Genomic DNA, 13,512 nt, shown 5'->3' on the forward strand with positions numbered 1-13,512 from the left:
TAGTATGGGGCTTGTCTGTCCCAGCCAGTCCTCCACAATAGTATGGGTCTTGTTTGTCCCAGCCAGTCCTCCACAATAGTATGGGGCTTGTCTGTCCCAGCCAGTCCTCCACAATAGTATGGGTCTTGTTTGTCCTAGCCAGTCCTCCACAATAGTATGGGTCTTGCCTGTCCCAGCCAGTCCTCCACAATAGTATGGGCCTTGCCTGTCCTAGCCAGTCCTATACAATAGTATGGGTCTTGCCTGTCCCTAGCCAGTCCTCCACAATAGTATGGGGCTTGCCTGGGGCTTGCCTGTCCCAGCCAGTCCTCCACAATAGTATGGGTCTTGCCTGTCCCAGCCAGTCCTCCACAATAGTATGGGTCTTGTTTGTCCCAGCCAGTCCTCCACAATAGTATGGGGCTTGCCTGTCCTAGCCACTCCTCTACAATAGTATGGGTCTTGCCTGTCCTAGCCAGTCCTCCACAATAGTATGGGTCTTGCCTGTCCCAGCCAGTCCTCCACAATAGTATGGGTCTTGCCTGTCCCAGCCAGTCCTCCACAATAGTATGGGTCTTGCCTGTCCCAGCCAGTCCTCCACAATAGTATGGGTCTTGCCTGTCCCAGCCAGTCCTCCACAATAGTATGGGTCTTGCCTGTCCCAGCCAGTCCTCCACAATAGTATGGGGCTTGCCTGTCCTAGCCAGTCCTATACAATAGTATGGGTCTTGTTTGTCCTAGCCACTCCTCCACAATAGTATGGGGCTTGCCTGTCCCAGCCAGTCCTCCACAATAGTATGGGGCTTGTCTGTCCCAGCCAGTCCTCCACAATAGTATGGGTCTTGTTTGTCCCAGCCAGTCCTCCACAATAGTATGGGGCTTGTCTGTCCCAGCCAGTCCTCCACAATAGTATGGGTCTTGTTTGTCCTAGCCAGTCCTCCACAATAGTATGGGTCTTGCCTGTCCCAGCCAGTCCTCCACAATAGTATGGGCCTTGCCTGTCCTAGCCAGTCCTATACAATAGTATGAGTCTTGCCTGTCCTAGCCAGTCCTCCACAATAGTATGGGGCTTGCCTGTCCTAGCCAGTCCTATACAATAGTATGGGTCTTGCCTGTCCTAGCCAGTCCTCCACAATAGTATGGGTCTTGTTTGTCCCAGCCAGTCCTCCACAATAGTATGGGGCTTGCCTGTCCTAGCCACTCCTCTACAATAGTATGGGTCTCTAGCCTGTCCTAGCCAGTCCTCCACAATAGTATGGGTCTTGCCTGTCCCAGCCAGTCCTATACAATAGTATGGGTCTTGCCAGTCCCAGCCAGTCCTATACAATAGTATGGGTCTTGTTTGTCCCGGCCAGTCCTCTACAATAGTATGGGTCTTGCCTGTCCTAGCCACTCCTCTACAATAGTATGGGTCTTGCCTGTCCTATCCAGTCCTCCACAATAGTATGGGTCTCGCCTGTCCTAGCCAGTCCTCTACAATAGTATGGGTCTTGCCTGTCCTAGCCAGTCCTCCACAATAGTATGGGGCTTGCCTGTCCTAGCCAGTCCTATACAATAGTATGGGTCTTGCCTGTCCTAGCCACTCCTCTACAATAGTATGGGTCTCTAGCCTGTCCTAGCCAGTCCTCTACAATAGTATGGGTCTTGCCTGTCCCAGCCAGTCCTATACAATAGTATGGGTCTTGCCAGTCCCAGCCAGTCCTCCACAATAGTATGGGTCTCGCCTGTCCCAGCCAGTCCTCCACAATAGTATGGGTCTCGCCTGTCCTAGCCAGTCAGTAGCTCACCATATAAGACGTTTCTAGCCCCTTCTTATTAATGGTATCTGTTGCTTTTATACATGTCTTACTACCTGAAAGTCCTCTTTATTTGGATCAATGGTTCCTGTGATTTATTTTTCAAATTGTCATTGGTTTAGTTTCGGTAAATGTGATTGGAAGAGGAAGGTTTCCTGTGATTGGATGAGTAACTGTTCATGTGATTGGATGAGTAACGGTTAATGTGATTGGATTAATGTGATTGGATGAGTAACTGTTAATGTGATTGGATGAGTAACTGATGATTGGATGAGTAAGGTTGTGATTGGATGAGTAACGGTTAATGTGATTGGATGAGTAACGGTTAATGTGATTGGATGAGTAATGTTCATGTGATTGGATGAGTAACGGTGTGATTGGATGAGTAACGGTTCATGTGATTGGATGAGTAACGGTGTGATTGGATGAGTAACGGTTCATGTGATTGGATGAGTAACGGTGTGATTGGATGAGTAACGGTTCACGTACCCCAGTTTGGGAAAACCTGATCGAGACCAGTTGTCTACGAAACATGTCACAAATAAAATTTGATTTGACACACACAGAGACACACCCCTGTAACCTTCTCTCCTCTGTGATTGGCCAGCTGGGACCTGGGGGAGTGGTCAGAGTGCACTAGAACCTGCGGCCCGGGGACCCAGCAACGTCAGGTCATCTGTCGTCAGGCGCTCCGTAAACATGGCAACAGTACGGCAACGGTGGTCGCCGTGGAGACGGCGCAGTGCGGAGGTTATGATAGGCCGGAGACGACATCGCCCTGTCAGCTAAAGATCTGCAGCGAGTGGCAGATACGCTCTGAGTGGAGCCTGGTGAGAAACACACACACACACACACACACACACACAGAGACACACACAGATACGCTCCGAGTGGAGCCCGGTGTGAGAGAGAGACCAGAGTAAAGCACATTTCATAAACTGCTTAATAGTAATTGATCCCCACTCCCTCTCTCTATCCCTCCCACTCCCCCTCTCTCTCTCCCTCCCACCCCTCTCCCCTCTCTCCCTCCCCTCCCCTCCCCTCCCCCCCCCTCTCTCTCTCCCTCCCCCCCTCCCTCCCCTCCCTCCCCCTACCTCCCTCCTCCCTCTCCCCCCTCTCCCCTCTCTCTCTCCCTCCCACCCCCTCTCTCTCTCCCTCCCCTCCCTCTCTCCCTCTCTCCCTCCCCTCCCCCTCTCTCCCTCTCCCTCCCCCTCCCTCTCCCTCTCTCTCTCCCCTCCCACTCCCTCTCTCTCTCCCTCCCTCCCCCCCCTCCCTCTCTCTCTCTCTCCCTCCCCTCCCTCTCTCTCTCTCCCTCCCCCCCTCTCTCTCCCTCCCCTCCCTCTCCCTCCCTCCCCTCCCTCTCTCCCTCCCCTCCCCCCTCTCCTCTCTCTCTCTCTCCCCTCTCCTCTCTCTCTCCCTCCCTCCCTCTCCCTCTCCTCTCCCCTCCCCTCCCTCTCTCCCTCCCCTCCCTCTCTCTCTCCCTCCCCCCTCTCTCCTCTCTCTCTCTCTCTCTCCCTCCCTCTCTCTCCCTCTCTCTCTCTCCCTCCCTCCCCTCCCTCTCTCCCTCTCCCCTCCTCCCTCCCCCCTCTCTCCCCCTCCCTCTCCCCTCCCCCACTCCCCCTCTCTCCCCCTCCCTCTCCCTCAGTGTTCAGTCCCGTGTGGTGTGGGCCAGAGCAGCAGAGAGGTGGTGTGTGTTGGTAACCAGGGAGACGTGGAGGGGGACGACCAGTGTAACCTAGGGGTGAAACCAGCCCCTCTTCAGAACTGTGACATGGGACCCTGCGCAGGGAACTGGTTCACCTCACCATGGAGCACACAGGTACCTACACCTGGGAGTGTGACTCACTCACTCTGTCTGTGTGTAACATTGCTGTGTGTGTGTGTGTGTAACATTGCTGTGCATGTGTCTCAGTGTTCTACAGAGTGTGGTGAAGGCAGACGTAGTCGCTCAGCAGTGTGTCTGTTGGACCATGTGACTAACCTACCATTGGACGGCTGCAACGGGCCCCGCCCACAGGAAGTAATCTCCTGCGATGCTGGGCCATGTCACCTCCACCTGGAATGGTACACTGGACCCTGGGGACAGGTAAACACATACTATCTCATTACACAGAGAGAGAGAGAGACAGAGAGAGAGAGAGAAAGAGAGAGACAGAGAGAGAGAGAGAGAGAGAGAGAGAGAGACAGAGAAGAGAGAGAGAGAGAGAGAGACAGAGAGACAGAGAGAGAGAGAGAGAGAGACAGAGAGAGAGAGAGAGAGAGAGAGAGAGAGAGAGAGAGAGACAGAGAGAGAGAGAGACAGAGAGAGAGACAGAGAGAGACAGAGAGAGAGACAGAGAGAGAGACAGAGAGAGAGACAGAGAGAGAGAGGGATACTGAAGATTTTAAAGGTGTACCAGGTAAGTTGACTGAGAAGAGATTCTCTTTTACAGCAACGACCTGGAGAAGAGTTACAGGGGAGAGGAGAGGGGGAAAATGAGCCAATTGGAAGCTGGGGATGATTAGGTAGCCATGATGGTATGAGGGCCAGATTGGGACACAGAGGTTAAAACCTGTTGAGTGTAGGGGGCAGTATTTTGATGTTTGGATAAAAAACGTACCCAAATGAAACTCCCTATTTCTCAGGCCCAGAATCTAGAATATGCATATAATTGTCAGATTAGGATAGAAAACACTCTAAAGTTTCCAAAACTGTCAAAATATTGTCTGTGAGTATAACAGAACTGATGTTGCAGGCGAAAACCTGAGGAAAATCCAACCAGGAAGTGGCTCTTATTTTGAAAAGCTCCCTGTTCCATTGCATGCTTTCCCTCCATTTAAAGGGATATCAACCAGATTAATTTTCCTATGGCTTCCACATGGTGTGAACAGTCTTTAGACATAGTTTCAGGCTTTTATTCTGAAAAATTAGCGAGAAAGATCAGATCGCTCAGTGCATAGCTGGGTGCCAGCTGCGTTTTGCATGCGCCAACAGAGTGGAGCAGACATTTTCTCTCTCTCTCCTATTGAAGAAGCTACTGTCCGGTTGAAATATTATCGATTATATATTGTAAAGACAACCTGAGGATTGAAGTTTTAACACCCTTTGGGATCTTCAATCACCCACAGAGAGTCAGGACACCTGTTTAATGTCCCGTCTGAAAGACGAAAACCTAAACAGGGCAATGTCCCCAATCACTGCCCTGGGGCATTGGGAAAGAGTGCTTCCTACTGGCCCTACTTCCAGACGACAACCTACACAGGGCAATGTCCCCAATCACTGCCCTGGGGCATTGGGAAAGAGTGCTTCCTACTGGCCCTACTTCCAAACGACAACCTACACAGGGCAATGTCCCCAATCACTGCCCTGGGGCATTGGGAAAGAGTGCTTCCTACTGGCCCTACTTCCAGACGACAACCTACACAGGGCAATGTCCCCAATCACTGCCCTGGGGCATTGGGAAAGAGTGCTTCCTACTGGCCCTACTTCCAGACGACAACCTACACAGGGCAATGTCCCCAATCACTGCCCTGGGGCATTGGGAAAGAGTGCTTCCTACTGGCCCTACTTCCAGATGACAACCTACACAGGGCAATGTCCCCAATCACTGCCCTGTCCCCAATCACTGCCCTGGGGCATTGGGAAAGTCCCCAATCACTGCCCTGCGGAATTGGGAAAGAGTGCTTCCTACTGGCCCTACTTCCAGATGACAACCTACACAGGGCAATGTCCCCAATCACTGCCCTGGGGCATTGGGAAAGAGTGCTTCCTACTGGCCCTACTTCCAGATGACAACCTACACAGGGTCCCCAATCACTGCCCCATTGGGAAAGAGTCCTTTCTACAGGGCAATGTCCCCAATCACTGCCCTGGGGAATTGATGGGAAATGCTTCCTACTGGCCCTACTTCCAAAACAACCTACACAGGACAATGTCCCCAATCACTGCCCTGGGGCATTGGGAAAGAGTGCTTCCTACTGCCCTACTTCCAGATCGACAACCTAACAGGTCAATGGCCCCTACTTCCTACTGGCCCTACTTCCAAATGACAACCTACACAGGGCAATGTCCCCAATCACTGCCCTGGGGCATTGGGAAAGAGTGCTTCCTACTGGCCCTACTTCCAGCAGGATCTGATCTCCCATCCAGGGATCGACCAGGACCCACCCTGCTTAGCAACTGTGTGTGTGTGTGTGTGTGTGTGTGTGTGTGTGTGTGTGTGTGTGTGTGTGTGTGTGTGTGTGTGTGTGTACCCCAGTGTTCGGCGGAATGCGGAAACGGAACCCAGACCCGGGGCGTGGCCTGTCTACTCCATGACAACGGTCGCCTGGAGGCTGTGGACCAATCAAACTGCTCCCACCTGGATCAACCAATGAGCTCTCAGAGCTGCCACTTGAAGGTGTGTGGGGTGCAGTGGTACGCCACCGATTGGAGCACGGTGAGTTCAATTTAAGGGGCTTTATTGGCATGGGGAACATGTGTTAACGTTGCCAAAACAAGTGAGGTAGATGATATACAAAAGTGAAATAAACTATAAAAATGAACAGTAAACATTACAGATACAGAAGTTTCAAAATAATAAAGACATTACAAATGTCATATATATATATATATATAGTGTTTTAACAATGTACAAATGGTTAAAGTACACAAGATAAAATAAATAAGCATAAATATGGGTTGTATTTACAATGGTGTTTGTTCTTCACTGGTTGCCCTTTTCTGTGATGGCACACTGTGGAATTTCACCCAGTAGATATGGGAGTTTATCAAAATCGAATTTGTTTTCGAATTCTTTGTGGATCTGTGTAATCTGAGGGAAATATGTGTCTCTAATATGGTCATACATTGGGCAGGAGGTTAGGAAGTGCAGCTCAGTTTCCACCTCATTTTGTGGGCAGTGAGCACATAGCCTGTCTTCTCTTGAGAGCCATGTCTGCCTACGGCGGCCTTTCTCAATAGCAAGGCTATGCTCACTGAGTCTGTACATAGTCAAATCTTTCCTTAAGTTTGGGTCAGTCACAGTGGTCAGGTATTCTGCCGCTGTGTACTCTCTGTTTAGGGACGAAGAGCATTCTAGTTTGCTCTGTTTTTTTGTTAATTCTTTCCAATGTGTTAAGTAATTATCTTTTTGTTTTCTCATGATTTGGTTGGGTCTAATTGTGCTGCTGTCCTGGGGCTCTGTAGGGTGTGTTTGTGAACAGAGCCCCAGGACCAGCTTGCTTAGAGGACTGGTATGTCGAGTTTGTTGTTCCTTTTGATGGCAAAGAATGCCCTTCTTGCCTTGTCTCAAGACCGTTCACAGCTTTGTGGAAGTTACTTCTGGTCTCACTGAGATTTACTGTCAGGGCCCAGGTCAGTCAGGGCCCAGGTCTGGTAGAATCTGTGCAGAAGATCTAGGTGCTGCTGTAGACCCTCCTTGGTTGGCGACAGAAGCACCAGATCATCAGCAAACAGTAGACATTTGACTTCAGATTCTAGTAGGGTGAGGCCGGGTGTTGCAGACTGTTCTAGTGCCCTCACCAATTCGTTGATATATATGTTGAAGAGGGTGGGGCTTAAGCTGCATCCCTGTCTCACCCCACGACCCTGTGTGAAGAAATGTTTTTTTTTGCCTATTTTAACCACACACTCGTTGTTTGTGTACATGGTTTTTATAATGTTGTATGTTTTTCCCCCAAAGCCACTTTTCATCCATTTGTATAGCAGACCCTCGTGCCAAATTGAGTCCAAAGCTTTTTTTAAATCAACAAAGCATAAGAAGACTTTGCCTTTGTTTTGGTTTGTTTGGTTGTCAATTAGGGTGTGCAGGGTGAATACGTGGTCTGTTGTATGATAATTTGGTAAAATGCCAATTCGACATTTGCTCAGTACATTGTTTTCACTGAGGGTGTGACTTGGGGTCAAATTTGTAGGTATCAAAAATGTACTAGTCTGTTGTTAATCATAATGCAGAGGATTTTCCCAAGGTTGCTGTTGACGCGTATCCCACAGTATTTATTGGGGTCAAATTTGTCTCCACTTTTCTCTCTCTGCACCTTTCTTACTCTAAACCTGTCTGTCTGTCTGTCTGTCTGTCTGTCTGTCTGTCTGTCTGTCTGTCTGTCTGTCTGTCTGTCTGTCTGTCTGTCTGTCTGTCTGCCTGCCTGCCTGCCTGTCTGCTGTCTGCCTGCCTGCCTCTGTCTGTCTGTCTGTCTGTCTGTCTGTCTGTCTGTCTGTCTGTCTGCCTGCCTGTCTGCCTGTCTGTCTGTCTGTCTGCCTGCCTGCCTGCCTGCTGTCTGCCTGCCTGCCTGCCTGTCTGTCTGTCTGTCTGTCTGTCTGTCTGTCTGTCTGTCTGTCTCTGTCTGTCTGCCTGCCTGCCTGCCTGCCTGCCTGCCTGCCTGCCTGTCTGCTGTCTGTCTGTCTGTCTGTCTGTCTGTCTGTCTGTCTGTCTGCCTGTCTGCCTGCCTGCTGTCTGTCTGCTGTCTGCCTGTCTGTCTGTCTGTCTGTCTGTCTGTCTGTCTGTCTGTCTGTCTGTCTGTCTGTCTGTCTCTAGTGTTCTCGCTCCTGTGACGGAGGTTACCGTGTGCGTGAGGTGTGTTGTCTTGCCGACAACGTGACCCCAAGTGAGCTGTGTGACCTCAGTGCAACCCCTGAGAGTCGGGAGGATTGTAACACCCAGCCCTGTTTACCTGAGACAGGTATGACCTCCCTCCTCCATCCATCCATCCATCTATCCCTCTTTCCTTCTCCCTCTTTCCATCCCTCTCTCCTCCTCCCTCTTTCCCTCTACCCTCTCTCCTCTGCTTCTCCCTCTCTCACACCACCCAACACACTGTGTAATGTCTCATCGTGTAGTATCCAGTACTATATCTGTGTAATGTCTCCTCTAGTCTCATCATGTAGTAACCAGTACTATATCTGTGTAATGTCTCCTCTAGTCTCATCATGTAGTATCCAGTACTATATCTGTGCAATATCTCCTCTAGTCTCATCGTGTAGTAACCAGTACTATATCTGTGTAATGTCTCCTCTAGTCTCATCATGTAGTATCCAGTACTATATCTGTGCAATATCTCCTCTAGTCTCATCATGTAGTATCCAGTACTATATCTGTGCAATATCTCCTCTAGTCTCATCATGTAGTAACCAGTACTATATCTGTGTAATGTCTCCTCTAGTCTCATCATGTAGTATCCAGTACTATATCTGTGCAATATCTCCTCTAGTCTCATCATGTAGTAACCAGTACTATATCTGTGTAATGTCTCCTCTAGTCTCATCATGTAGTAACCAGTACTATATCTGTGTAATGTCTCCTCTAGTCTCATCATGTAGTAACCAGTACTATATCTGTGTAATGTATCCTCTCGTCTCATCATGTAGTATCCAGTACTATAACTGTGTAATGTCTCCTCTAGTCTCATCATGTAGTAACCAGTACTATATCTGTGTAATGTCTCCTCTAGTCTCATCGTGTAGTGACCAGTACTATAACTGCGTGTTCGTGGTCCAGGCCAGGTTGTGTGTGTACTCCTACTACAGAACTGCCTGCTGCTCATCCTGCTCCGTCATCACACACACACACTCCTCAAGAACCACCTCCGCAGGCGATGACTTCCCCAGATAGGAGTTTGTCTCCCTAACTGAGATCACCTGGCTCCTGGAAAACACACCTGAAAGAACCACACCTGAAGGAAACACACCTGAAAGAACCACACCTGAAGGAACCACACCTGAAGGAAACACACCTGAAGGAACCACACCTGAAAGAACCACACCTGAAAGAACCACACCTGAAGGAAACACACCTGAAAGAACCACACCTGAAAGAACCACACCTGAAAGAACCACACCTGAAAGAACCACACCTGAAAGAAACACACCTGAAGGAAACACACCTGAAGGAAACACACCTGAAAGAACCACACCTGAAGGAAACACACCTGAAGGAAACACACCTGAAGGAAACACACCTGAAGGAAACACACCTGAAGGAAACACACCTGAAGGAAACACACCTGAAAGAAACACACCTGAAGGAAACACACCTGAAAGAACCACACCTGAAAGAACCACACCTGAAAGAACCACACCTGAAGGAACCACACCTGAAAGAACCACACCTGAAAGAACCACACCTGAAAGAACCACACCTGAAAGAACAACACCTGTATCAACATCAACACTCACCTGGCCTCACCTCCACCTGAACATACCTGTATCAACACCAACACTCACCTGGCCTCACCTCCACCTGACCACACCTGTATCAACACTCACCTGGCCTCACCTCCACCTGAACATACCTGTATCAACACCAACACTCACCTGGCCTCACCTCCACCTGAATACCTGTATCAACACTCACCTGGCCTCACCTCCACCTGAACACACCTGTATCAACATCAACATCAACACCCACCTGGCCTCACCTCCACCTGACATCACCTGTATCAACACTCACCTGGCCTCACCTCCACCTGAACACCTGTATCAACATCAACACTCACCTGGCCTCACCTCCACCTGGACACCTGCATCAACATCAACACTCACCTGGCCTCACCTCCACCTGAACACCTGTATCAACACTCACCTGGCCTCACCTCCATCAACACCAACACTCACCTGGCCTCACCTCCACCTGAACACCTGTATCAACACCAACACTCACCTGGTCTCTCCTCCACCTGACCACACCTGTATCAACACTCACCTGGCCTCACCTCCACCTGAACACACCTGTATCAACACTCACCTGGCCTCACCTCCACCTGAACACACCTGTATCAACACTCACCTGGCCTCACCTCCATCAACACCAACACACACCTGGCCTCACCTCCACCTGAACACCTGTATCAACACCAACACTCACCTGGTCTCTCCTCCACCTGACCACACCTGTATCAACACTCACCTGGTCTCACCTCCACCTGAACACACCTGTATCAACACTCTCCTGGCCTCACCTCCACCTGAACACACCTGTATCAACACTCACCTGGCCTCACCTCCACCTGAACACACCTGTATCAACACCAACACTCACCTGGCCTCACCTCCACCTGAACACACCTGTATCAACACCAACACTCACCTGGCCTCACCTCCACCTGAACACCTGTATCAACACTCACCTGGCCTCACCTCCACCTGAACACACCTGTATCAACACCAACACTCACCTGGCCTCACCTCCACCTGAACACCTGTATCGACACTCACCTGTCCTCACCTCCACCTGAACACACCTGTATCAACACCAACACTCACCTGGCCTCACCTCCACCTGAACACCTGTATCAACACTCACCTGGCCTCACCTCCACCTGAACACACCTGTATCAACACCAACACTCACCTGGCCTCCACCTCCACCTGAACACCTGTATCAACACTCACCTGGCCTCACCTCCACCTGAACACACCTGTATCAACACCAACACTCACCTGGCCTCACCTGAACACTGGACTCCATTATCAAAACACTCCAGTGACCAAGCCCTTGATTTTCCATTTGCTCACTATTGATGTTGTTCATGTTTAAACTTCCAGCATCACTTCCTCATCTGTCGTTGTTTACGTCTTGTGATGCACCAGGTTTATATTAAACAACCCAACTACAGTATTTATTCTAAAAATAAAGACTTTCAACAATCTGGGACTTTGATTATTTAGAAGGAGGACAGCAGAGAGCTCTGTTTCCACGCCGACGGAGGAATGCAAACATGTCCGCAGGGTTGACCTGCGGGTGGGAATGTATGGAGTCAGAACGTTGGACGCTTTAACTTGATGACCAAGTCAGACCTCCTGAGAGGAGATATCTATTATCTCTGCTGTCAATTGAGAAAGCAGCACTGGAAGCAGAACATTAAGAGGATGGTATCATCTGAGGAGACTCCTAGGGTGATGGTATTATTTGAGGAGACTCCTAGGGTGATGGTATTATCTGAGGAGACTCCTAGGGTGATGGTATTATCTGAGGAGACTCCTAGGGTGATGGTATTATTTGAAGAGACTCCTAGGGTGATGGTATTATCTGAGGAGACTCCTAGGGTGATGGTATTATCTGAGGAGACTCCTAGGGTGATGGTATTATCTGAGGAGACTCCTAGGGTGATGGTATTATCTGAGGAGACTCCTAGGGTGATATGTGGTGATGGTATTATCTGAGGAGATTCCTAGGGTGATGATATTATCTGAGGAGACTCCTAGGGTGATGTTATTATCTGAGGAGACTCCTAGGGTGATGGTATTATTTGAAGAGACTCCTAGGGTGATGGTATTATCTGAGGAGACTCCTAGGGTGATGGTATTATCTGAGGAGACTCCTAGGGTGATGGTATTATCTGAGGAGGCTCCTAGGGTGATGGTATTATCTGAGGAGATTCCTAGGGTGATGGTATTATCTGGTATTATCTGGAGACTCCTAGGGTGATGGTATTATCTGAGGAGATTCCTAGGGTGATGGTATTATCTGAGGAGACTCCTAGGGTGATGGTATTATCTGAGGAGATTCCTAGGGTGATGGTATTATCTGAGGAGACTCCTAGGGTGATGATATTATCTGAGGAGACTCCTAGGGTGATATGTGGTGTTGGTATTATCTGAGGAGATTCCTAGGGTGATGGTATTATCTGAGGAGACTCCTAGGGTGATGGTATTATCTGAGGAGACTCCTAGGGTGATATGTGGTGATGGTATTATTTGAAGAGACTCCTAGGGTGATGGTATTATCTGAGGAGATTCCTAGGGTGATGGTATTATCTGAGACTCCTAGGGTGATGGTATTATATGAGGAGACTCCTAGGGTGATGGTATCATCTGAAGAGACTCCTAGGGTGATGGTATTATCTGAGGAGACTCCTAGGGTGACATGTGGTGATGGTATTATCTGAGACTCCTAGGGTGATGGTATTCTCTGAGGAGACTCCTATGGTGATGGTATTATCTGAGGAGACTCCTAGGGCGATATGTGGTGATGGTATTATCTGAGGAGACTCCTAGGGTGATATGTGGTGATGGTATTATCTGGGGAGACTCCTAGGGTGATATGTGGTGATGGTATTATATGGGAATAGTCCTCTAGTCCTCAAGTCTCTCCTCTAGTCCCCATCTCTCTCATCCAGTCCTCATCTCTCTCCTCTAGTCCTCATCTCTCTCCTCTAGTCCTCACCTCTCTCATCTAGTCCTCATCTCTCTCCTCTAGTCCTCATCTCTCTCCTCTAGTCCTCATCTCTCTCCTCTAGTCCTCATCTCTCTCCTCTAGTCCTCATCTCTCTCCTCTAGTCCTCATCTCTCTCCTCCAGTCCTCATCTCTCTCCTCCAGTCCTCATCTCTCTCCATTCTCCTCTAGTCCCCATCTCTCTCCATTCTCTCCAGTCCTCATCTCTCTCCCTCTAGTCCTCATCTCTCTCCATTCTCTCTCATCTAGTCCTCATCTCTCTCCTCTAGTCCTCATCTCTCTCATCAGTCCTCTCTCTCTCTCAGTCCTCATCTCTCTCCTCCAGTCCTCATCTCTCTCTCTAGTCCTCAGTCCTCATCTCTCCTCCTCAGTCCTCCATCTCTCTCTAGTCCTCATCTCTCCATTCTCCTCAGTCCTCATCTCTCTCCATCTCTCAGTCCATCTCTCTCCATCTCTAGTCCTCATCTCTCTCATCTCTCTTCTCTAGTCCTCATCTCTCTCCATTCTCTTCCAGTCCTCATCTCTCTCCTTGTCCCCATCTCTCTCCATTCTCTAGTCCTCATCTCTCTCCATTCTCTTCCAGTCCT

General features: G+C 49.5%; 1 protein-coding gene across 1 annotated transcript in view; it reads left to right on the forward strand.

Moving 5' to 3' along the window:
- adamtsl7 (ADAMTS-like 7) overlaps positions 1-9,504 on the forward strand; it is a 33,952-nt gene extending 24,448 nt beyond the window's left edge. The window contains exons 7-12 of the mRNA XM_042316135.1: positions 2,377-2,605; positions 3,421-3,594; positions 3,688-3,861; positions 6,014-6,193; positions 8,291-8,435; positions 9,204-9,504. Coding sequence (XP_042172069.1) covers positions 2,377-2,605; positions 3,421-3,594; positions 3,688-3,861; positions 6,014-6,193; positions 8,291-8,435; positions 9,204-9,364 — 1,063 coding nt within the window. The 3' untranslated portion in view covers positions 9,365-9,504. The remainder of the gene's footprint in view (positions 1-2,376; positions 2,606-3,420; positions 3,595-3,687; positions 3,862-6,013; positions 6,194-8,290; positions 8,436-9,203) is intronic.
- Positions 9,505-13,512: the final 4,008 nt, after the last annotated feature.

The sequence above is a fragment of the Oncorhynchus tshawytscha genome, unplaced genomic scaffold (assembly GCF_018296145.1).
Source record: "Oncorhynchus tshawytscha isolate Ot180627B unplaced genomic scaffold, Otsh_v2.0 Un_contig_1515_pilon_pilon, whole genome shotgun sequence".
Taxonomy (NCBI): Eukaryota; Metazoa; Chordata; class Actinopteri; order Salmoniformes; family Salmonidae; genus Oncorhynchus; species Oncorhynchus tshawytscha.